The following is a 24369-nucleotide window of genomic DNA, read 5'->3' on the forward strand; positions in this document are numbered from 1 at the left end:
AGCTAAGGATGATGTTAAAGAGTTTTAGTACAGCCAATTGGAATTTGTTGTCTGATTATTTGATAATTTCATTCAGGATACCATCAACACCACATGCCTTTTTGGGTTGGAAGGTTTTTATTTTGTCCTGTAGCTCATTCAAGGTAATTGGAGAATCCAGTGAGTTCTGGTAGTCTTTAATAGTTGATTCTAAGATTTGTATTTTATCATGTATATGTTTTTGCTCTTTGTTCTTTGTTATAGAGCCAAAAAGATTAGAGAAGTGGTTTACCCATACGTCTCCATTTTGGATAGATAATTATTCGTGTTGTTGTTTGTTTGGTGTTTTCCAATTTTCCCCAGAAGTGGTTCGAGTCTATGGATTTTTCAATTACATTGAGCTGATTTCTGACGTGCTGGTCCTTCTTTTTCCGTAGTGTATTTCTGTATTGTTTTAGTGATTCACCATAGTGAAGGCGTAGACTCAGGTTTTCCGGGTCTCTATGTTTTTGGGTGGACAGATTTCTCAATTTCTTTCTTAGATTTTTGCATTCTTCATCAAACCATTTGTCATTGTTGTTCATTTTCTTCAGTTTTCTATTGGAGATTTTTAGATTTGATAGGGAAGCTGAGAGATATTATATACTGTTAAAATGTTCTACTGCCAAGTTTACACCTTCACTATTACAGTGGAACGTTTTACCCAGGTAATTGTCTAAAAGGGATTGAATTTGTTGTTGCCTAATTGTTTTTTGGTAGGTTTCCAAACTGCATTCCTTCCATCTATAGCATTTCTTAATGTTACTCAGTTCCTTTGGCTTTGATGCCTCATACAGCCATGAGAGAGAGGAAGGACAGCTGTGAAAACAACAGCTGGAAAATGAGTCAGAAGCACAGTAGCAGTTGGCTGCATTTTAATAATGTTGACAATGTTAGAGCACAGTGTAGAATTTGCCCCCAAAAATCTCATATAAAGCAGGTTCTACGCACAACCTACCACGGCATATGCGAACTGTGCACCCAACTGTGAAGCTAGCTGTAGCGGAGCTTTGAGAAACTAGCAGGCCTGCTAGTGATAGTGGTTGATAATTGTTAGATTTATATGCACTTTGCTTATATACATTAAAAAGTTCTACTTTAAATGCAAAAGTTTAATAGCATTCTTTTTCACAACAAACCAATGCATTTTTAAATACATTGTGTTTAGGGTAGAGTGTGATTTAATTTAATCATTTAATTAGAATTGTTTTAACTATCGCAAACTGTTTGACTTAAAAGAGCCGTTTGAGAGCCAAAGGCTCACTGAAAAGAGCCGGAATGCCCATCACTACATGAGTTCCAGTTGGCTCCGGAAGCCAATGCGCTGGGAAAGTATGAAGACTTCCACATCACCTGTTTTGAATGGTCTTCTGCTAGAGAGGAATCCACGCCAGTGGAAGAGGCGAGAGGTTTCTTTCTCACCAAAATCTGTCGTAAATAAGCCCAATGCGTTTCTATAGGCTTATTTTGGACCTAAACTTGTCGCTTACCTTCCACCATTGGGACAACGATTCGACTTGTTAGGGTGGAGACTTCTTCTTCGATGAAGTTTAACGGTGGTTGGCATCCAATATGTTGCATTAACACCACCTACTAGACTGGAATAGAACTCCCTATACTTTGCTTTAAAACAATTATTAAAAAATACCCTACCACATAACACTACTGACAAAAAAAGAATTAAAATCTAAATAACACCACCCTACTTCACTATTTTAAATCTGTTTAATCCGACCTCATGCCAACAACCTGAAAGGATGGGACATCACCACATAACACACCCATAACACACTCTGATGTTAAGCCTCACACACCCATATACCTCTCTGCAGCTGCCACCACAACCTCAATTTTCTGCGACTTACATTCCATCCCTGCAGTACAGTTGATAACCATTACTATAAATGCTAAATATCCAATCTTACTGAAACATACATCACTTGTTGGCCTCTGTACTGATACAGATCTACTACTCACACCACTCCTCTCAGGATCTATCCCTCTGTTCTGGTACAGATCTACTACTCACACCACTCCTCTCAGGATCCCTCCCTCTGTACTGGTACAGATCTACTACTAACACCACTCCTCTCAGGATCCCTCCCTCTGTACTGGTACAGATCTACTACTCACAACACTCCTCTCAGGATCCCTCCCTCTGTTCTGGTACAGATCTACTACTCACAACACTCCTCTCAGGATCCCTCCCTCTGTTCTGGTACAGATCTACTACTCACACCACTCCTCTCAGGATCCCTCCCTCTGTTCTGGTACAGATCTACTACTCACACCACTCCTCTCAGGATCCCTCCCTCTGTTCTGGTACAGATCTACTACTAACACCACTCCTCTCAGGATCCCTCCCTCTGTTCTGGTACAGATCTACTACTCACAACACTCCTCTCAGGATCCCTCCCTCTGTTCTGGTACAGATCTACTACTCACACCACTCCTCTCAGGATCCCTCCCCTTGACTCATCTTCCTCTACTTTCTTCACTGCTTCAGCATATGACAGGTTCTGCACTATTCTAACCCTGGAAAACTCAACCTGCCTCTCTCGCACGGGACATTTCTGATCCCCAGCCACATGAGCACCCCTACAATTAACACATACCACTACTTTCACCAACTTTCACCAATGCTACACATTCCTTTGTCTCGTGCCATTCTGCACACTTCTCACACCTAGGAACCTCCCTCATACACACTGCTGCCACATGCCCATAAGCTTGACACCTGTAACGACGCAATGTATTTGGTATAAAAGCTTGTACAGGATAACTTACAGTATATATCCTAACATCACTTTGTCGGGCAAATACTCAATATCAAAACTCAAAAGAGCAGACAATGATTCTTCTGTTTCACCACTCTTGCCACGCTGTCTGCATCGCACCAAACGATGAGCATCACAAACACCGGGAATCTTCCCCTTCAGTTGGTCAACTTTTAAAAATACTGCTACCCCAGTAATCACTCCTTTCAATGGCGCCCTATTCTTGAGAGCGACATGATTCACATTTCATGCCCCCATTCGTTTAACGCAGAGTGCCTACTCCCTCTGACCAGCAGAAACACAAATAATTATCACAAGACTACTGTACTTCTGGTTACTGTCATCGATTTCACAGTACCCAACTCTGTTTTCACCCACCCTGAAACCACTAATGGATCAGCCAAAGGCACCGGTCCACTTTTTCCAAAAACGCCACTGCTACTGTCACAGACTCATCTTTATCTTGACCCTCAGTGCCAGCCTCGGGCTTCGAGAACTTCACCACACCTACCACCTCTGATACTTCGACCTCATTCACTTCCATTTCTCCTCCTGTCTTCAGCTCACTCTGCTTACATTTTCTACCATTCTTCTTTAACAAACCATCTCCATTTTTTTCTCACAATCTTTAATCGACTCAAGTCCTCCATCGTCCTCCCTCTCTCTCTTAGACCTCCTCTGCCTCTCCTTTTCCCTCTGTTCCTCCTCCGTATTCCAAGTATACATCCAGTATTATCCTTATGATAATACTGCACTTCTCCTGACATACATGTTGTTCTTGCTTTCTAAAGGGATGCCATTTAACCGGCTGTCACAATCTCTGTACAATCAGCATGAACACCTCGGGATGTAGCGCTCAACAGTGCATCCCACTTATAATGCAGCTGCTTCGTCTTGATGTTCTTCTTTATCAAAAGCTACCGCGACACTTTTCCATTTCAAACAATCTCAGGGTCCATTCACTGCCTGCAACTCTACTTGTGCTCCCTCACGATGGAACGTACCAAGGGACAAACAAAGTGGCAATGAAGAGAGGAGACACGAGCATCTCGTCATTATATACAGATCTCTGTCCATGCAGATGTGCTGATAAAATACTTGTCAAAAACAGATGACTTCAAATCAAGTCTTTCTGGTCATTAGTCTCCTGTCAAAGTCGAGTCCTGATTATTTTACTTATTTTGTTTTGAACCAAATGGAGTCTCAAAACATCACATTTGTGTCCTTGTTCAAGAGCATCAAAACCGTGATGTGTCATTGGTCACTTGTGACTGACTGATCTACAAATAATAAGAAGTCTTTAATAATATTGCAAGGTGATTTGTACATCAGTCAGTCGCAGTTGCCTGACAGCTGCAACGTCAAAAAAGCACTGTGACTAGTAGTGATGTTAGTATGTAAATATTGGTGGGGCAAACTCAACACCCAATTTACTTCGATGGACGCCAGCAAAGCCACAATAGTTTTTTTTTAACCTTTATTTAAATAGGCATGTCAGTCAAGAACAAATTATTTTTTTCAATGACAGCCTAGGAACAGTGGGCTAACTGCCTTGTTCAGGGGCAGAACAACAGAGTTTTACCTTGATCTTGCAACCTTTCGGTTACTAGTCCAACGCACTAACCACACGGCTACCTGCCGCCCCATACAACACAACTATACAACACAACACGAAACAATATGCTAATTGCACTTTAAAAGTGACAAACACTGCCCACAAACTGTTAGGGCCTACATAAAGCTGTCCAAACACCAGAGCCCCAACAGCAGTCCCAACACCTTACCACAGCTACACCTGGCTATCAGCGGAGCCTTGTTTGGCAGCGAAACGGTTCATTCAGCCTCATTTACTGCCTTTAAAAAAACCTAGCTGATGTGGCTGACTTGCTTAAACAAATGTGGTTTCTACTGACATTTGAGAAGTACAAACTATGGCATAAGGGGACGACAAGTGTTTAAGAGTCAATCCGTAAGACAATGAGCGAGCTAGGATGGACGTAGTCAATATAACTATTTGTTCAGCACTTTTGAAATGTACAGTGACAGAATTTTGGCCGTTCTTATGGTATTCTCCCTGTACACCAAGTCAGAACCGTAGAATAAAGGGGGAATGTAAGCAGATAATAAAGGGGGCATATAAGCACCTTGCTGTACTGTGCTCACTTGAACAGGAAGGTGGTGTGGCGGTCCTTCATGGGCAAATTTTGTCATCAAACTTTGTCATCAAAATCAGGCATTCTCTGGATTTATGCTGCTTTCAAGACAGCTGGGAGATCAAAAAAAAAAGGTTGTCATGACGTCAGTGATCTTCAGGTTGTAGCTCTAGAAAGAGGCCCGAGTTCCCCATTTACAATTCTGAGTTGAATGAAAGTTCCAAACTTATCTTCCCAGTCGTGGCTCGTTTTTCCAGAGTTCCCAGTTGTCTTGAACTCACTAAAGTCAGATTTTGCAGTTCCACGTTAGCAGTTGTTTTGGGAGCGGCACAAATCATGCTTCATTGACAGCATGGCCAATGTTGAACGTTTATCATTTTAAACTACCAAAAGAGACTGTTAATTTTAGACTTAGCACCACACAGCCACTCCGCTGAATAGCAGGAGTGGCTGTGTGGTTGTTTTGCAATGCTTACAGTTAGCCACTGATTCCTTCCAAAACACTCATTGTTGAATTTGTGATTTCCAACTTGTGTAACGTTTATGTCCAATGGGCGATGAGTACTGATACGTTTTATCTATAATTTCTCTTAATTATTTCTCTTCATATGACAAGGATTACAAGGATTGGCCAGTACATTGTCGACTTGATTCATGATGATGACTGCTAGCTAAAATTTTGAAAGTATGATGTTGACAGTCCTATCAAAGCTACTGTAGATATAATGTGATTTGATGTCATTTTATCTGTGGCCAATAACCTTGAGCCTTCCTGGATGGGCACTTCTAATTTTCGAGCTCTACCCTTAGACTTGGTGGTGACGTAGTGTCCCCATGAGTGACAGAACACTGAGCCAATCACGGCGCAACGCTCTATATTTTCTGCTAGCTTGCCCCACCACAGAAAGCACTGAACTAGGCTGAAACACATGCATTTTGGAGCTGCCTTACTCAAGAAAACAAAAAAGAGACCATGTTTGTATGCAGCTTTATTAACTCAATGATATATATAGTTTTTACATTGTTTGCAAACTGATATGTGACACGTATTAATGCCAAAATAACATGCGAAACAGGCAAGCCCCCCCAATTTTTTGGGGTGCTAAAAATGTGGGGCTCCACCTGCCCTGATAGACTGGTCGCCACTGGAGACTTTATGTAGACAGGTGTGTGCCTTTCCAAATCATGTCCAATCAATTGAATTTACCACAGGTGGACTCCAATCAAGTTGTAGAAACATCTCAACGATGATCAATGGAAACAGGATACACCTGAGCTCAATTTCGGGTTTCACAGCAAAGGGTCTGAATACTTATGTAAATAATTTTTGCAAACATTTCAGACAACCTATTTTCACTTTGTCATTATGGGGAATTGTGTGTAGATTGATGAGGAAACATAACAATTTAATCAATTTTAGAATAAGGCTGTAATGTAACAAAATGTGGGAAAAGTCAAGGGGTCAGAATATTTTCCGAATGCACTGTATATTCTGAATAAGAATGTACAGTCGTGGCCAAAAGTTTTGAGAATGACATAAATATTAATTTCCACAAAGTTTGCTGCTTCAGTGTCTTTAGATATTTTTCTCAGATGTTACTATGGAATACTGAAGTATAATTACAAGCATTTCATAAGTGTTAAAAGCTTTTATTGAGAATTACATGAAGTTGATGCAAAGAGTCAATATTTGTACTATTGACCATTCTCTTTCAAGACCTCTGCAATCCACCCTGGCATGCTGTCAATTAACATCCTGACTGATGGCATCCTATTCTTGCATAATCAATGCTTGGAGTTTGTCAGAATTTGTGGGTTTTTGTTTGTCCACCCGCCTCTTGAGGATTGACCACAAGTTCTCAATGGGATTAAGGTCTGGGGAGTTTCCTGGCCATGGACCCAAAATATCAATGTTTTGTTCCCCGAGCCACTTAGCTATCACTTTTGCCTTATGGCAAGGTGCCCCATCATGCTGGAAAGTGCATTGTTCATCACCAAACTGTTCCTGGATGGTTGGGAGAAGTTGCTCTCGGAGGATGTGTTGGTACCATTCTTTATTCATGGCTGTGTTCTTAGGCAAAATTGTGAGTGAGCCCACTCTCTTGGCTGACAAGCAACCCCACACATGAATGGTCTCAGGATGCTTTACTGTTGGCATGACACAGGACTGATGGTAGTGCTCACCTTGTCTTCTCCGGACAAGCTTTTTTTCCAGATGCCCCAAACAATCGGAAACGGGATTCATCAGCGAAAATTACTTTACCCCGGTCCTATATCAGTTGGTCCCTGATGTTTTTCTTGGAGAGAAGTGGCTTCTTTGCTGCCATTCTTGACACCAGGTTATCCTCCAAAATTCTTTGCCTCACTGTGCGTGCAGATGCACTCACACCTGCCTGCTGCCATCCCTGAGCAAGCTCTGTGCTGGTGGTGCCCCGATCGCGCAGCTAAATCAACTTTAGGAGGCGGTCCTGGCGCTTGCTGGACTTTCTCGGGCGCCCGGAAGCCTTCTTCACAACAATTGAACCGCTCTCCTTGAACTGCTCACCTTGAAGTTCTTGATGATGATGAATTTTTACCCCTTTTTTCTCCCCAATTTCGTGGTATCCGATTGTTGTAGTAGCTACTATCTTGTCGCATCGCTACAACTCCCGTACGGGCTCGGGAGAGACGAAGGTTGAAAGTCATGCGTCCTCCGATACACAACCCAACCAGCCAACCTGCTTCTTAACACTGCTTCTTAACACATCCAACCCGGAAGCCAGCCGCACCAATGTGTCGGAGGGTACACCGTGCACCTGGCAACCTTGGTTAGCGCGCACTGCGCCCGGCCCGCCACAGGAGTAGCTGGTGCGCGATGAGACAAGGACATCCCTACCGACCAAGCCCTCCCTCCCTAAGCTGGCGCTGCAGTACAGCGCCCTTAACCACTGCGCCACCCGGGAGGCCACTCACACCTGTGTTAACGAGAGAATCACTGACATGATGTCAGCTGGTCCTTTTGTAGCAGGGCTGAAATGCAGAGGAAATGTTTTTGGGGGGATTCAGTTCATTTGCATGGCAAAGAGGGACTTTGCAATTAATTGCAATTCATCTGATCAGTCTTCATAACATTCTGGAGTATATGCTAATTGCCATCATACTACAAACTGAGGCAGCAGACTTTGGGAAAATTCATATTTGTGTCGTTCTCAAAACTTTTGGCCACAACTGTACTAGCACATACTCACCTTTAACCTGTAGCTTGACCTCAAAGCACTGTTCATTTTGTCCCATCTGCAACCTACGTCTGTACCATCGGCTTTGACTGTACTCCACCATGGAGAGAGCCAAAGATGCATCTCCTGAACTGAGATTCCCTCCAAAGCTCACCCTTTTTCCTAGGAACGTTTGGTTGGAGATATCTGTAGGGTATTGAAGTATTTGGATCTCACTGTCTCCCTTGATCTCTGCCCAGGTCACCGATGATATTTGGAGATTTCCTGTTGTCATGTTCAACAGGCAAGGCAGGGTAGCTATCCCATTGGGTGCTGCCATAACTGAATGTAGAATTTTGCATTCTTTGGAGGAGAGGAGAGGCTTACTCAAACAAGTTTTACTCTATTTTTATTCGACACTTACATAGAAAGAAATGGAATATATAATTTTACTTTTCACTTTGAGTGATGTTTTTCACCATTACACAAACACTCAAATCTGGGATTCTATCATTTTATCAGAAATGCTGACAATTGATATACTTTGTTAAGTATATTCGATCAAGAGCTTGATATGAGGTTCTGCAGCTGCACACATGTTTGTCACCAACAAATGGACAAGCCTATGGATCAATCAAACCATTCTTTATTCCCTACAATGAAACCTGTATAACCCAGTTCATTTGACATTCAGTTTTTATATGAACAGATTGGATCCATAACGTAATTGCCTTCAGGGCAGATCTGAAAAAGTCTTGCGTTGCGGTGGTCCACTCTCTTTGGGCTCCTGGTCTTTCCCTTTCTCCTCAAACATCAAGATCCTTCAGCAGAGAAAAATAAACTAACAAATTATTACACAAGTCATGTAGCAAAAAGACATATAGCCTTAAAGGGAATACAGTGGATTACAAAAGTTCAGAATCGTATTCAGAAAATTCATTTCAGGTCAAATGTAATGACTTCATTAACGTAGTGTCAGTTTCCTTCTAACTTACAGTCGGAGTATGGAATTCCTCTTCCCTAGCATCATATTGAGAAAGTCTGTGTAACAGAACGTGTCTCGTGCAGCACCGCCAACCACATCTGACATCATCTTTTTCAGCTCCAAGTGAGTCTTTGCCACACCCAGCTTCTCCAACATGCGCTTCAGCCCCATCATGTCTGTGACACAGAGATAGAGAGAGAGTGTCACGTTCATAATATGAATGAGACCAAGGCGCAGCATGGTATGCGTACATTCTTTAACAATATAAGAATGAACACTGAACAAACTAACAAACCGTGAAGCTAATAAGGATAATGCAGACAGGCAACTAAACATAGAATAAGAACCCACAAACACAAAAGGGAAATGGCTACCTAAATATGATCCCCAATCAGAGACAACGATAAACAGCTGCCTCTGATTGGGAACCATATCAGGCCACCATAGACATATAAATACCTAGACCTACAAAACCCCTAGACATACAAAAACCCTAGACAATACAAAAACTAGCATAGCCACCCTCATCACACCCTGACCTAACCAAAATATAAAGAAAACAGAGATGTTAAAGGTCAGAGTGTGACAGAGAGAGAGAGAGAGAGAGAGAGAGAGAGACAGAGAGAGAGAGAGAGAGAGAGAGAGAGAGAGAGAGAGAGAGAGAGAGAGAGAGAGACAGAGAGAGAGAGAGAGAGAGAGAGAGAGAGAGAGAGAGAGAGAGGCTGTGACAAAGATTGAGCCATCCATGTGAACTATGTTGTCCTCATGATTAGCCTAATCTTGTTATTCATCAGGATTGTCGTAAAAAAATAAGGCAATTTTACCAATGTCTCCTTGGTCATTGAGATCAAATTCCATGTATTTGTCTGTAAAACAATATAGAAGACATTACAATTATTATTTAATTGTTGATTCATTCAATAAGGACACATAACTGTCTGATCAATGTGCAGTTAAAAGACTTGAAATCTCACTTTTAAACATTTCCAGTTTTGAGCTGAGGTCCTCCTCCTCTGCATATTTAGGATCTGTGAGAAAAACCTTAAGAATAGAATACCACAAGGCAGACATTGAGATTAGATCGTGTCAGTGGTGACCTGTCATTCAGCCACACATTTTTAGCAAAAAAAATGTTTTGCATGTTACTTTGGCATTGATATGTGTCACATATCAGTTTGCAAACAATGACATTTTTATTTATTTATTTATTTTATTTATTTCACCTTTATTTAACCAAGTAAGCTAGTTGAGAACAAGTTCTAATTTACAACTGCGACCTGGCCAAGAAAAAGCAAAGCAGTGCGACACAAACAACAACACAGAGTTACACATGGAATAAACAAGCGTACAGTCAACAACACAATAGAAAAAAAGAGCGATGATGATGTGCAAGTAGAGATACTGGTGTGCAGAAGAGCAGAAAAGTAAATAAACACAATATGGGGATGAGGTAGGTAGATTGGGTGGGATATTTACAGACTATGTACAGCTGCAGCGATCTGTTAGCTGCTCAGATAGCTGATGTTTAAAGTTAGTGAAGGGAATATAAGTCTCCAACTTCAGCGATTTTTGCAATTCGTTCCAATTACTGGCAGCAGAAAACTAGAAGGAAAGGTGGCTAAAGGAGGTGTTGGCTTTGGGGATGATCAGTGAGATATACCTGCTGGAGCGCGTGCTATGGGTGGGTGTTGTTATCGTGACCAGTGAGCTGAGATAAGGCAGAGCTTTACCTAGCAGAGACTTATAGATGACCTGGAGCCAGTGGGTCTGGCGACGAATATGTAGCGAGGGCCAGCCGACTAGAGCATACAGATCGCAGGGGCTTTGGTAACAAAACGGATGGCACTGTGATAAGACTGCATCCAGTTTGCTGAGTAGTATATGGGAAGCTATTTTGTAGATGACATCGCCAAAGTCGAGGATCAGTAGGATAGTCAGTTTTACTAGGGTAAGTTTGGATGCGTGAGTGAAGGAGGCTTTGTTGCAAAATAGAAAGCCGATTCTAGATTTGATTGTGGATTGGAGATGTTTAATATGAGACTGGAAGGAGAGTTTACAGTCTAACCAGACACCTAGGTATTTGTAGTTGTCCACATATTCTAGGTCAGAACCGTCCAGAGTAGTGATGCTAGTCAGGCAGGCGGGTGTGGGCAGCGAACGGTTGAAAAGCATGCATTTGGTTTTTACTAGCGTTTAAGAGCAGTTGGAGGCCACGGAAGGAGTGTTGTATGGCATTGAAGCTCGTTTGGAGGTTTGTTAACACAGTGTCCGAAGAAGGGCCAGATGTATACAGAATGGTGTCGTCTGCGTAGAGGTGGATCAGGGAATCACTCGCAGCAAGAGCGACATCATTGATATATACAGAGAAAAGAGTCGGCCAGAGATTTGAACCCTGTGGTACCCCCATAGAGACTGCCAGAGGTCCGGACAACTGGCCCTCCGATTTGAACCAGGCGAGGCAGTCATTTGAGAAACCAAGGCTATTGAGTGTGCCAATAAGAATATGGTGATTGACAGAGTCGAGCCTTGGCCAGGTCGATGAAGATGGCTGCACAGTGTTGTCTTTTATCGATGGCGGTTATGATATCGTTTAGTACCTTGAGCGTGGTTGAGGTGCACCAGTGACCAGCTCGGAAACCGGATTGCACAGCTGAGAAGGTGGGATTCAAAATGGTCAGTGACTGTTTATTAACTTGGCTTTCAAAGACTTTAGAGAGGCAGGGCAGGATGGATATAGGTCTATAACAGTTTGGGTCTAGAGTGTCACCCCCTTTGAAGAGGGGGATGACCGCGGCAGCTTTCCAATCTTTAGGGATCTCGGACGATACGAAAGAGAGGTTGAACAGACTGGTAATAGGGCTTGCAACAGTGGCGGCAGATAGTTTTAGAAATAGAGGGTCCAGATTGTCTAGCCCAGCTGATTTGTATGGGTCCAGGTTTTGCAGCTCTTTCAGAACATCTGCGATCTGGATTTGGGTGAAGGAGAAGCTGGGGAGGCTCGGGCAAGTAACTGCGGGGGGTGGGCGGACCTGTTGGCCGGGGCTGGGGTAGCCAGGAGGAAAGCATGGCCAGCCGTAGAGAAATGCTTATTGAAATTTTAGATTATCATGGATTTATCGGTGGTGACATTGCTACCTAGCCTCAGTGCATTGGGCAGCTGGGAGGAGGTGCTCTTGTTCTCCATGGACTTTACAGTGTCCCAAAACTTTTTGGAGTTAGAGCTACAGGATGCAAATTTCTGCCTGAAGAAGCTGGCCTTTGCTTTCCTGACTGACTTTGTGTTTTGGTTCCTGACTTTCCTGAAAAGTTGCATATCAAGGGGACTATTCGATGCTTGTGCAGTACGCCACAGGATGTTTTTGTGCTGGTCAAGGACAGTCAGGTCTGGAGTGAACCAGGGGCTATATCCGTTCTTAGTTCTACATTTTTTGAAATGTGCATGCTTATTTAAGATGGTGAGGAAACTACTTTTAAAGAACGACCAGGCATCCTCGACTGATGGGATGAGGTCAATGTCCTTCCAGGATACCCCGGCCAGGTCGATTAGAAAGGCCTGCTCGCAGAGGTGTATAGATATATAAGATATATCATGGAGTTAATAAACATGGTCTCTTTTTTGTTTTCTTGAGTAAGGCAGCTCCAAAATGTAGATGTTTCAGCCTAGCTCAGTGCTTTCTGTGGTGGTTGGACAAGCCAGCAGAAAATACGAAGCGTTGCACCATGAGTTACATTAGATATACCCATACAAGAATTGATAAATTTGTTCCCCATAATGACAAAGTGAAAACAGGTTTTTAGAAATGTTTGCAAAAAAAAACAATAACAGATATACATTATTTCAGAAGTATTCAGAACCTTTGCTATGAGACTCTAAATTGAGCTCAGGTGTGTCCTGTTTCCATTGATCATCCTTGAGATGTTTCTACAACTTGATTGGAGTCCGCCTGTGGTAAATTCAATTGATTGCACATGATTTGGAGCTGCGCCCCACCTGTTTTGAGACCCACATTTTTAGCACCCCCCAACAATTGGGGGGCTTGCCTGTTTCGCATGTTATGTTATTTTGGCGTTAATACGTGTCACATATCAGTTTGCAAACAATGTAAAAAAATATATATAATTTAAAGTCGCATACAAACATGGTCTTCTTTTAGTTTTCTTGAATAAGGCAGCTCCAAAATGCAGGTGTTTCAGCCTAGTTCAGTGATTTCTGTGGTGGTGGGGCAGCCAGCACAAAATATAGAGCATTGCGCCGTGATTGGCTCAGTGTTCTGTCACTCATGGGTACACTACGTCACGGCCAAGTCTAAGGGTAAAGCTCGAAAATTCAAGCCCCTTGGGTGCTGCCATAGAGGTACATTAGAAGTGCCAATCCAAGTAGGCTCACGGTCATTGGCCACAGATAACATGACGTCAAATCACGTTATATCTACAGTAGCTTTGATTGGACTGATCATGTCAACATCATACTTTCAAAATCTTAGCTAGCAAACAGTCATCATCATCATGAATCAAGTTGACAATCTACTGGCAAATCCTTTTTAATCCTTGTCTTGTGAAGAGAAATAATGAAGAGAAATTATAGATAAAATGTATCAGTACTCATCGGCCATTGGACATAACATTACACAATAAGTTGGGGATCGCAAATTCAACAATGAGTGTTTTGGAAGGAATCAGTGGCTAACTGCAAGCATTCCATACCAATCATTATCAAAGAAATCATCGTGCCGCGCTAAAAACAACTGTTAACTTGGAACTGCAAAACCTGACTTTGGTGAGTTCAAAACAACTGAGAAATTGGGAAAAACAAGCTACGACTGGGAAAATACGTTTTGAACTTTCATCCAACTCAGATTTGTAAATCGGGAACTCGGCCCTCTTTCTAGAGCTACGACCTGAACATCACTGTTGTCATCATGAAGTTCCCAGTTGTCTTGAAAGAACCATAAATTCAGAGAATGCCAGACTTTGATGACAAAGTTTGATGACAAAATATGTCCACAAAGGACTGCTGGGCCACATTCCTGTTCAAGTGAGCACAGCACAACAAGGTGAGTCCAAAAATGTATTGTATGCTGCTGCATAAATGATGTAATATGCCAGGGAGATATGTATACTGTAGCTAAGAAAGTACTACTAAGTGAATGTCATGTAGTAAGATCTTAGTAGCCCATGTACCTCACCCTAATAATTTATAACATTTCGCCTACTGTTCTGACTTGGTGGTGCACATGTAGCCTATAACCCGTTTTTGATAATGTTATCATCGATTACATTTATGCCTCTTTTTTTATCCTACGGTTCTGACTTGGTGTACATGGAGAGCACTGTAAGAATGGCCCATGTTCTGAATTCTGTCACTGTACAATTAAAAAGTGCTGAACAAATATATATATCGACTACATCCATCCTAGCTCACTCATTAATGTCTTAAACAAAATTACGGATTGCCTCTTATCAACTTGTCGTCCCCTTATGCCATAGTTTGCACATCTCAATTGACAGTATAAACCACATTTGTTAAAGCAAGTCAGCCATATATAGATATTTTTTTAAAGGCAGTAAATGAGGCTGAATGTACTGTTTCGCTGCCGGACAAGGCTCAGCTGATAGCCAAGTGTAGCTGTGATATTGTGCAATTAATGTATTGTTTAGTGTTGTGCATTGGCTTTGCTGGCATGCATCCCACAATTTTATTTTCCTCTACCAAGATTTACATGCTAAAATCGCCACTGGATAGTGTACATAGATAATCAGATGCTAATAATACTATAGCTAGATAATACTACCATAATAACATTTATAGACAGATGAACAACAGACCTCATTGATGGAGTTCAGTTTCACATCTTGCTGAGACTTGAGGAATCCAAATGCTTTCCCTCCTGAAATGATATGAGGATCAACTCAGAAAACGTGTTACTACTCACTTCCTTATTGGTGATCTATCCACACAACCCTCACGCATTCACAGGATCTAACTAAAGATAACAGATTTGATTTAATTGATTGATTTAGCTAGAACACTGTATTTCTTTAATAAATTGTTTATAAAATCTGTGGAGTGCATATCGACAGAAAGACAGACAGACGGACTGACAGCGTGAGATGAGACATATGACACAGAGACTTACCTTGCAAATGTTTGTCCATGTCAATCTGCTGTTATTTGGTGGATCATAGAGTAGTCAAAGGGACCAGGGGTGGCTGAGCGTTGTGTCATGAACACTGAAAGTGTAAAGTATGTATCTGTATTTTGTGACAGAAGAGGAAGTGTGGTGAGTTAAAGTTAGAGTGTGGTCATTTGCTAAGTTCCCCTCTCACATCCACTCCCAGCAGACGGAACAGACAGAGAACAAAGAGAGTCTATGGAGGGGACAATGAACTAAGGGGTTTGCATTTGACATACGCTAGACTAGGCTACCAAATAAACACTGCACACTACATTATTGTCTACATGTTTTTTTTAAACTATTCAAGTCCTTTCAGCAAAACATGCAATCACTTTTCATGTCTTAAGAACAAATTCTTATTTTCAATGACGGCCTAGGAACAGTGGGTTAACTGCCTGTTCAGGGGCAGAACGACAGATTTGTACCTTGTCAGCTCGGGGATTTGAACTTGCAACCTTTCAGTTACTAGTCCAACCACTAGGCTACCCCGTATAGATTTAGGTACAAGGAAGGAATGCATATAATTATTTTTACTTAACTAGGAAAGTCAGTTAAGAACAAATTCTTATTTACAATGACGGCCTACCTCGGCCAGTTGTGTGCAGCCCTATGAGACTCCCAATTACAGCCGGATGTGATGCAGCCTGGATTTGAGCCAGATACTGCAGTGATGCCTCTTGCACTGTCTTAGACCACTGCGCCACTCTGGATGTAACATGTAACAGTACGGTTAGGCTAAGTATTGTAGAACTAATTGGATAAATGTGAAAATTACAGGGCTCCTGAGTGGTACAGGGTCTAAGGCATTGCATCTCAGTGAATGAGGCGTCACTACAGTCCCTGGTTCGAATCCAGGTTGTATCACATCTGGCAGTGATTGGGAGTCCGTCATTGTAAATAAGAATTTGTTCTTAACTGGCTTGTCTGTTTAAATATATGTATATTATTTTAAGCAAATAACTTGTTCTCAGTCTTTGACACTAGATGGCACTGTTAAGCATATAATCTTCAAAACAACATTATTTTTATGTGGGAGGGAAGTCAATAAATGTTTCCCCGCAAATGTGTATTCATGACCCATATAGAAACTAGGCCTTGGAGAACTGAGATTGGACTCTGAGATGAGAGACTAACTTGATAAGGAACTTCACACACTCACATGGATAATGGCACTGTTTCAGTCAAAAGGGTTATCAATACTTCTGTTGATCATCAGAACACAGTTTGCTGGTGAGTAGTCATTTTTGATTAAATTGCACTTGATTTAATTGTCTGAAAGTAATTTTTAGAGCAGTATGCATATTTAAAAAGTTAATATACTAATTTGATCTATTTTTTCCCATAATTTCCCAGGTGCTGAGTCTTGTTCTCATGTAGATGCGCCACAATTCATCACAGCTACTCAGGAAGAGGTAGCTGTCCTCCCCTGTTTCACATCAATCCACAAAGATTTAGCAGCCAGAGTGAAATGGACAAAACTTTCACTTAAACCTGAGGACATCTTGGTGTGGCCTGATAATCCCTCTGTGGCCCATAAATCAGAACGTGTGGCCTTCGAGTCGGGAGCGGATGTTGTGGTGGCTGGAAACCTGTCCCTGTCTCTAAGAGATGTAAGGAAATCTGACGAAGGGCTTTATAGTTGCAAGGTTTGGTTGGGATGGAGTTGTGTCCATGTGAAAAACATCACTCTAAAAGTGAAAGGTAAAATTATATATTCCATTTCTTTCTATGTAAGTGTCAAATAAAAATAGAGTCAACCTTGTTTGAGTAAGCCTCTCCTCTCTTCCAAAGAATGCAAAATTCTACATTCAGTTATGGCAGCACACAATGGGATAGCTACCCTGCCTTGCCTGTTGAACATGACTACAGGAAATCCCCAAATATCATCGGTGACCTGGGCAGAGATCAAGGGAGACAGTGAGATCCAAATACTTCAATACCCTACAGATATCTCCAACCAAACATTCCTAGGAAAAAGGGTGAGCTTTGGAGGGAATCTCAGTTCAGGAGATGCATCTTTGGCTCTCTCCATGGTGGAGTACAGTCACAGCCAATGGTACAGATGTAGGTTGCAGATGGGACAAAATGAACGCTGCTTTGAGGTCAAGCTGCAGGTTAAAGGTGAGTATGTGCTAGTACATTCTTATTCGGAATATACAGTGCATTCGGAAAGTATTCAGACCCCTTGACTTTTTCCACATTTTGTTACGTTACAACCTTATTCTAAAATTGATCAAATTGTTTTGTTTCCTCATCAATCTACACACAATTCCCCATAATGACAAAGCGAAAACAGGTTTTTAGAATTTTTGCAAATGTATAAAAAAAACATAAACATAAATAGATTATTTACATAAGTATTCAGACCCTTTGCTATAAGACCGAAAATTGAGCTCAGGTGTATCCTGTTTCCATTGATCATCCTTGAGATGTTTCTACAACTTGATTGCAGTCCACCTGTGGTAAATTAAATTGATTGTACATGATTTGGAAAGCACACACCTGTCTATATAAAGTCCCCAGTGGTAAATTAAATTGATTGTACATGATTTGGAAAGCACACACCTGTCTATATAAAGTCCCCAGTGGCTACCAGTCATTCATTTTTAATCCTTGTCATATGAAGAGAAATAATGAAGGGAAATTATAGATAAAACATATCAGTACTCATCGGCCATTGGAAATAAACATTACACAACAATTTGGAAATCGCAAATTCAACAACGAGTGGTTTGGAAAGAATCAGTGGCTAACTGTAAGCATTGGAAAACAATCATTAGCCTGCTATTCAGTGGAGTGGCTGTGGGGTGCCAAGTCTAAGATTAATGGTCTCTTTTCCTAGTTTAAAATGATAAACGTTCAACATTGGCCATGCTGTCAATGAAGCATGATTTGTGCCATGCTCAAAACAACTGTTAACTCGAAACTGCAAAATCTGTTGAAGAGTCTGGGAAAACGAGCTATGGCTGTGAACATAAGTTCTGTCCACGGTATGTCCACGAAGGACCGCTGGGCAACCTTCCTCTTCAGGTGAGCACAGCACAACAAGGTGAGTCCAAAAACGTCTTGTATGCTGTTGCATAAATGATGTAATATGCCAGGGAGATATGTATAGTGTAGCTAAGAAATTAGTACACTGTATGTTGTGTAGTAAGCTGTTAGTAGCCCATGTGCCTCATACTAATAATTTTGTATATTTTCACCTCTTAATTTTGCCTATTGTTCTGACTTGGTGGTGCACATGTAGCAGTTAAAATGTAATCATCTAATTTTGTAAGAACTTTCATTGTCTGCTTATATGCCCCCTTTATTTATCCTACGGTTCTGACATGGAGATCACTGTAAGAACGGCCAATGTTCTGAATTCTGTCACTGTACATTTTAAAAGTGCTGAACAAATAGTTATATTGACTACGTCAGTCTTAGCTCGCTCATTAATGTTTTAATCGAAATTCTGGATTGACTCTTATGCACTTGTCGTCCCCTTATGCCCTAGTTTGTACATAGTTTGTACATCAATTGTCAGTAGAATTCACAGTTGTTTAAGCAAGTCAGCCATATCAGCTATGTTTTTTTTAAAGGCAGTAAATGATGCTGAATGAACCGTTTCGCTGCCAAACAAGGCTCTGCAGATAGCCAGGTGTAGCCGTGGTAAGGTGTTGGGACTGCTGTTGGGGCTCTGGTGTTTGGACAGCTTTATGTAGGCCCTAACAGTTTGTGGGCACCGTTTGTCACTGGTATAGTGCAATTAATATATTGTTTAGTGTTGTGTTGTGTAGTGGCTTTGCTGGCATGCATCCCACTTCTTTTTTGTTGTTGCCCCATCAAGATTTACATGCCAAAATCGCCACTGAAGGTTCCACAGTTGACAGTGCATGTCAGAGCAAAAACCAAGCCATGAGGTTGAAGGAATTGTCCGTAGAGCTCAGAAACAGGATTGTTTCGAGGCACAGATCTGGGGAAGGGTACCAAACTATTTCCGCAGCATTGAAGGTCCCCAAGAACACAGTGGCCTCCATCATTCTGAAATGGACTCTTCCTAGAGCTGGCCAAACTGAGAAAAAGGGGGAGAAGGGCCTTGGTCAGGGAGGTGACCAAGAACCCTATGGTTACTTTGAAAGAGCTCCAGAGTTCCTCTGTCGGGTGGCAGCATCATGCTGTGGGGATGTTTTTCAGCGGCAGTGACTGGGAGACTAGTCAGGATTGAGGGAAAGATGAACAGAGCAAAGTACAGGGAGATCCTTGTTGAAAGCCTGCTCCAGAGTGCTCAGGACCTCAGACTGGGGTGAAGATTCACCTTCCAACAGGACAACGACCCTAAGCACACAGCCAATAGAACACAGGAGTGGCTTCGGGACAAGTCTCAGAATGTCCTTGAGTGGCCCAGCCAGAGCCCGGACTTGAACCCGATCGAACATCTCTGGAGAGACCTGAAAATAGCTGTGCAGCTACACTCCCCATCCAACCTGACATCTGGAGAGGATCTGCAGAGAAGAATGGGAGAAACTCCCCAAATACAGGTGTGCCAAGCTTGTTGCGCCATACCAAAGACTCAAGGCTGTAGTTGCTGCCAAAGGTGCTTCCACAAAGTACTGAGTAAAGGGTCTGAATACTTATGGAAATGTGATATTTACGGGTTTTTTTATATATGTATTTGCAAACATTCCTAAACATTGCTTTGTCCTAATGGGACAATTTGTGTGTAGATTGATGAGGGGGAAAAAAAACATTTGATACATTTTAGAATAAGGCTGTAACGTAACAAAATGTGGAAAAAGTCAAGGAGTCTTACTTTCCGAATGCACTGTATCTATATTTGTCAACCATTGCATTAGCAATTTGATGTTCTATAATGATCCTTTTCTACCATTGAATCAGAACAGGAAGAGAACCTGGTTGTTCGGACTTTCACCACAACTGAACTAACAAACCCTGGTAGGTGTACAATGTTGTTCTCTTATTTGTGTCTTTTATTTATTCAAAATAACAAATCTACTGAATGTATTTGTGGACATATTTATCACCACTAGGTTTAGAGGACAAGAGACACACGACAGGCTTTACACTCAGTTCAATCAAATAAGACCATGAATGACTGTCATCATATTATACTGATGCTCTACTCAGCAGTTACTGCCAGGGGGAGTCCAGAAAGAGTTGCGACTGCTACAGTTGGAACGGCTACTATAGCGGCTTCATCCATGTGTGTGATTGTCATAATGGCTCTTACGCTGGGATTGATCATTTGCCTCAGACGCCGCAGACACTCAGGTATGTACGGACACTACTCTGGTTTATATTGACCTGGTAAAGTAAGGCTAAATGTTTTGAAACACACAGTATTATTGTATTGTGAATCTGCCTCTCTCTCTTTCTCAGATGGAGATGAGTCTGACTGGAATACTTATGAAGATGTACAAGACCCAGGTAAGCCTGTTGATTATGTCTCATCCTGAATGTGCTCAGAGGGCTCCTGGTCCACCTAAATAACGTCTTCATCTATTCTTTTCACAGCAACGGGACCCAATTGTTTGTATTCACTTGCAGAGTTTGACCAGAAGGACAACCTAGGCACTTGTGAGTTTTTTCCCACAATATTTTTGTAAAAAAATGTTTAACTTGGGCCTCGATTCAATCCGGACCACAGTAGATCCGCATTATAGCACAATTGGCATTTAAAGGCAATGCTTCCTGGTTCACGGATATAGCACTCACGGTAAAATGCATATGTCAGCTCAATCGGAAATAACCTTTAAACATCAAGCACGCTAAAATGCGGATCTTTCGCGATCTGGATTGAATCTAGGTTCTGGTCACTGTCTGAGTCCAGGTTCAAATGTTTCTAACACCTTCAGTTCTGTAAACAATTAACATTTCATTCAATTGTATTTATTTTGATTTATTTCAGTTCAATGGCAGTGAAAAGAATAATCATCTTCCAATCAACACACCATGTCTTACTGAACCCTTCACAAAACATCTGTAAATGCTTTCTTATGATATTCACCCACTTATCTTTCAACCCCTGGTATAGCCTACATAGTATTACACAATAACAATCTTATCTTTCAACCCCTGGTATAGCCTACATAGTATTACACAATAACAATCTTATCTTTCAACCCCTGGTATAGCCTACATAGTATTACACAATAACAATCTTATCTTTCAACCCCTGGTATATCCTACATAGTATTACACAATAACAATCTTATCTTTCAACCCCTGGTATATCCTACATAGTATTACACAATAACAATCTTATCTTTCAACCCCTGGTATAGCCTACATAGTATTACACAATAACAATCTTATCTTTCAACCCCTGGTATATCCTACATAGTATTACACAATAACAATCTTATCTTTCAACCCCTGGTATAGCCTACATAGTATTACACAATAACAATCTTATCTTTCAACCCCTGGTATATCCTACATAGTATTACACAATAACAATCTTATCTTTCCACCCCTGGTATATCCTACGTAGTATTACACAATAACAATCTTATCTTTCCACCCCTGGTATATCCTACATAGTATTACACAATAACAATCTTATCTTTCAACCCCTGGTATAGCCTACATAGTATTACACAATAACAATCTTATCTTTCAACCCCTGGTATATCCTACATAGTATTACACAATAACAATCTTATCTTTCAACCCCTGGTATAGCCTACATAGTATTACACAATAACAATCTTATCTTTCAACCCCTGGTATAGCCTACATAGTATTACACAATAACAATCTTATCTTTCAACCCCTGGTATATCCTACATAGTATTACACAATAACAATCTTATCTTTCAACCCCTGGTATATCCTACATAGTATTACACAATAACAATCTTATCTTTCAACCCCTGGTATATCCTACATAGTATTACACAATAACAATCTTATCTTTCAACCCCTGGTATAGCCTACATAGTATTACACAATAACAATCTTATCTTTCAACCCCTGGTATATCCTACATAGTATTACACAATAACAATCTTATCTTTCAACCCCTGGTATATCCTACATAGTATTACACAATAACAATCTTATCTTTCAACCCCTGGTATATCCTACATAGTATTACACAATAACAATCTTATCTTTCAACCCCTGGTATATCCTACATAGTATTACACAATAACAATCTTATCTTTCAACCCCTGGTATATCCTACGTAGTATTACACAATAACAATCTTATCTTTCAACCCCTGGTATATCCTACATAGTATTACACAATAACAATCTTATCTTTCAACCCCTGGTATATCCTACATAGTATTACACAATAACAATCTTATCTTTCAACCCCTGGTATATCCTACATAGTATTACACAATAACAATCTTATCTTTCAACCCCTGGTATATCCTACATAGTATTACACAATAACAATCTTATCTTTCAACCCCTGGTATAGCCTACATAGTATTACACAATAACAATCTTATCTTTCAACCCCTGGTATATCCTAGATAGTATTACACAATAACAATCTTATCTTTCAACCCCTGGTATATCCTACATAGTATTACACAATAACAATCTTATCTTTCAACCCCTGGTATATCCTACATAGTATTACACAATAACAATCTTATCTTTCAACCCCTGGTATAGCCTACATAGTATTACACAATAACAATCTTATCTTTCAACCCCTGGTATATCCTACATAGTATTACACAATAACAATCTTATCTTTCAACCCCTGGTATATCCTACATAGTATTACACAATAACAATCTTATCTTTCAACCCCTGGTATATCCTACATAGTATTACACAATAACAATCTTATCTTTCAACCCCTGGTATATCCTACATAGTATTACACAATAACAATCTTATCTTTCAACCCCTGGTATATCCTACATAGTATTACACAATAACAATCTTATCTTTCAACCCCTGGTATATCCTACATAGTATTACACAATAACAATCTTATCTTTCAACCCCTGGTATATCCTACATAGTATTACACAATAACAATCTTATCTTTCAACCCCTGGTATAGCCTACATAGTATTACACAATAACAATCTTATCTTTCAACCCCTGGTATATCCTACATAGTATTACACAATAACAATCTTATCTTTCAACCCCTGGTATAGCCTACATAGTATTACACAATAACAATCTTATCTTTCAACCCCTGGTATATCCTACGTAGTATTACACAATAACAATCTTATCTTTCAACCCCTGGTATAGCCTACATAGTATTACACAATAACAATCTTATCTTTCAACCCCTGGTATATCCTACATAGTATTACACAATAACAATCTTATCTTTCAACCCCTGGTATATCCTACATAGTATTACACAATAACAATCTTATCTTTCAACCCCTGGTATATCCTACATAGTATTACACAATAACAATCTTATCTTTCAACCCCTGGTATAGCCTACATAGTATTACACAATAACAATCTTATCTTTCAACCCCTGGTATATCCTACATAGTATTACACAATAACAATCTTATCTTTCAACCCCTGGTATATCCTACGTAGTATTACACAATAACAATCTTATCTTTCAACCCCTGGTATATCCTACGTAGTATTACACAATAACAATCTTATCTTTCAACCCCTGGTATATCCTACATAGTATTACACAATAACAATCTTATCTTTCAACCCCTGGTATAGCCTACATAGTATTACACAATAACAATCTTATCTTTCAACCCCTGGTATATCCTACATAGTATTACACAATAACAATCTTATCTTTCAACCCCTGGTATAGCCTACATAGTATTACACAATAACAATCTTATCTTTCAACCCCTGGTATAGCCTACATAGTATTACACAATAACAATCTTATCTTTCAACCCCTGGTATATCCTACATAGTATTACACAATAACAATCTTATCTTTCAACCCCTGGTATATCCTACATAGTATTACACAATAACAATCTTATCTTTCAACCCCTGGTATAGCCTACATAGTATTACACAATAACAATCTTATCTTTCAACCCCTGGTATATCCTACATAGTATTACACAATAACAATCTTATC

General features: G+C 40.6%; 2 protein-coding genes across 3 annotated transcripts; one reads left to right on the plus strand and one right to left on the minus strand.

The window, feature by feature from the left end:
• Nucleotides 1-8535: 8535 nt before the first annotated feature.
• On the minus strand, nucleotides 8536-15398 carry LOC109905458 (allograft inflammatory factor 1). Its single transcript, XM_020502838.2, has 6 exons — nucleotides 15265-15398; nucleotides 14954-15015; nucleotides 10102-10168; nucleotides 9952-9993; nucleotides 9138-9303; nucleotides 8536-8963 (listed from the first exon to the last, which is right to left on the minus strand). The coding sequence occupies exons 1-6, from the start codon at nucleotides 15281-15283 to the stop codon at nucleotides 8876-8878; spliced, it is 444 nt and encodes a 147-aa protein (XP_020358427.2). The 5' UTR covers nucleotides 15284-15398; the 3' UTR covers nucleotides 8536-8875.
• Nucleotides 15399-16385: 987 nt separating this feature from the next.
• LOC109901245 (uncharacterized) lies at nucleotides 16386-21434 on the plus strand. Of its 2 annotated transcripts, none has more exons than XM_031811992.1 (8): nucleotides 16386-16533; nucleotides 16657-17004; nucleotides 17095-17424; nucleotides 20182-20238; nucleotides 20434-20574; nucleotides 20683-20730; nucleotides 20818-20880; nucleotides 21212-21434. In XM_031811992.1, exons 1-8 carry the CDS (start codon nucleotides 16470-16472, stop codon nucleotides 21223-21225), a joined length of 1065 nt encoding a protein of 354 aa, XP_031667852.1. In that variant the 5' UTR covers nucleotides 16386-16469; the 3' UTR covers nucleotides 21226-21434. The 2 variants fall into 2 exon arrangements, with proteins under 2 accessions (XP_031667852.1, XP_031667850.1); XM_031811990.1 differs by having other exon boundaries at nucleotides 16387-16533; nucleotides 20431-20574.
• Nucleotides 21435-24369: the final 2935 nt, after the last annotated feature.

The sequence above is a fragment of the Oncorhynchus kisutch genome, unplaced genomic scaffold (assembly GCF_002021735.2).
Source record: "Oncorhynchus kisutch isolate 150728-3 unplaced genomic scaffold, Okis_V2 Okis02a-Okis13b_hom, whole genome shotgun sequence".
NCBI classification, from domain to species: domain Eukaryota; kingdom Metazoa; phylum Chordata; class Actinopteri; order Salmoniformes; family Salmonidae; genus Oncorhynchus; species Oncorhynchus kisutch.

Bases quoted from the DNA above. Each gene is read 5' to 3' on its own strand.
- LOC109901245 (XM_031811990.1), top strand. From the start codon at position 16,470: ATGGCACTGTTTCAGTCAAAAGGGTTATCAATACTTCTGTTGATCATC. The intron at 16,534-16,656 runs GTGAGTAGTCAT...ATAATTTCCCAG, and splicing joins CATCAGAACACAGTTTGCTG to GTGCTGAGTCTTGTTCTCAT. The intron at 20,731-20,817 runs GTAAGCCTGTTG...TTCTTTTCACAG, and splicing joins TGAAGATGTACAAGACCCAG to CAACGGGACCCAATTGTTTG.
- LOC109905458 (XM_020502838.2), bottom strand. The intron at 10,169-14,953 runs GTCTGTTGTTCA...TCTATTCTTAAG, and splicing joins AACTGAACTCCATCAATGAG to GTTTTTCTCACAGATCCTAA. The intron at 9,304-9,951 runs GTAAAATTGCCT...TCTGTGTCACAG, and splicing joins CAATGACCAAGGAGACATTG to ACATGATGGGGCTGAAGCGC.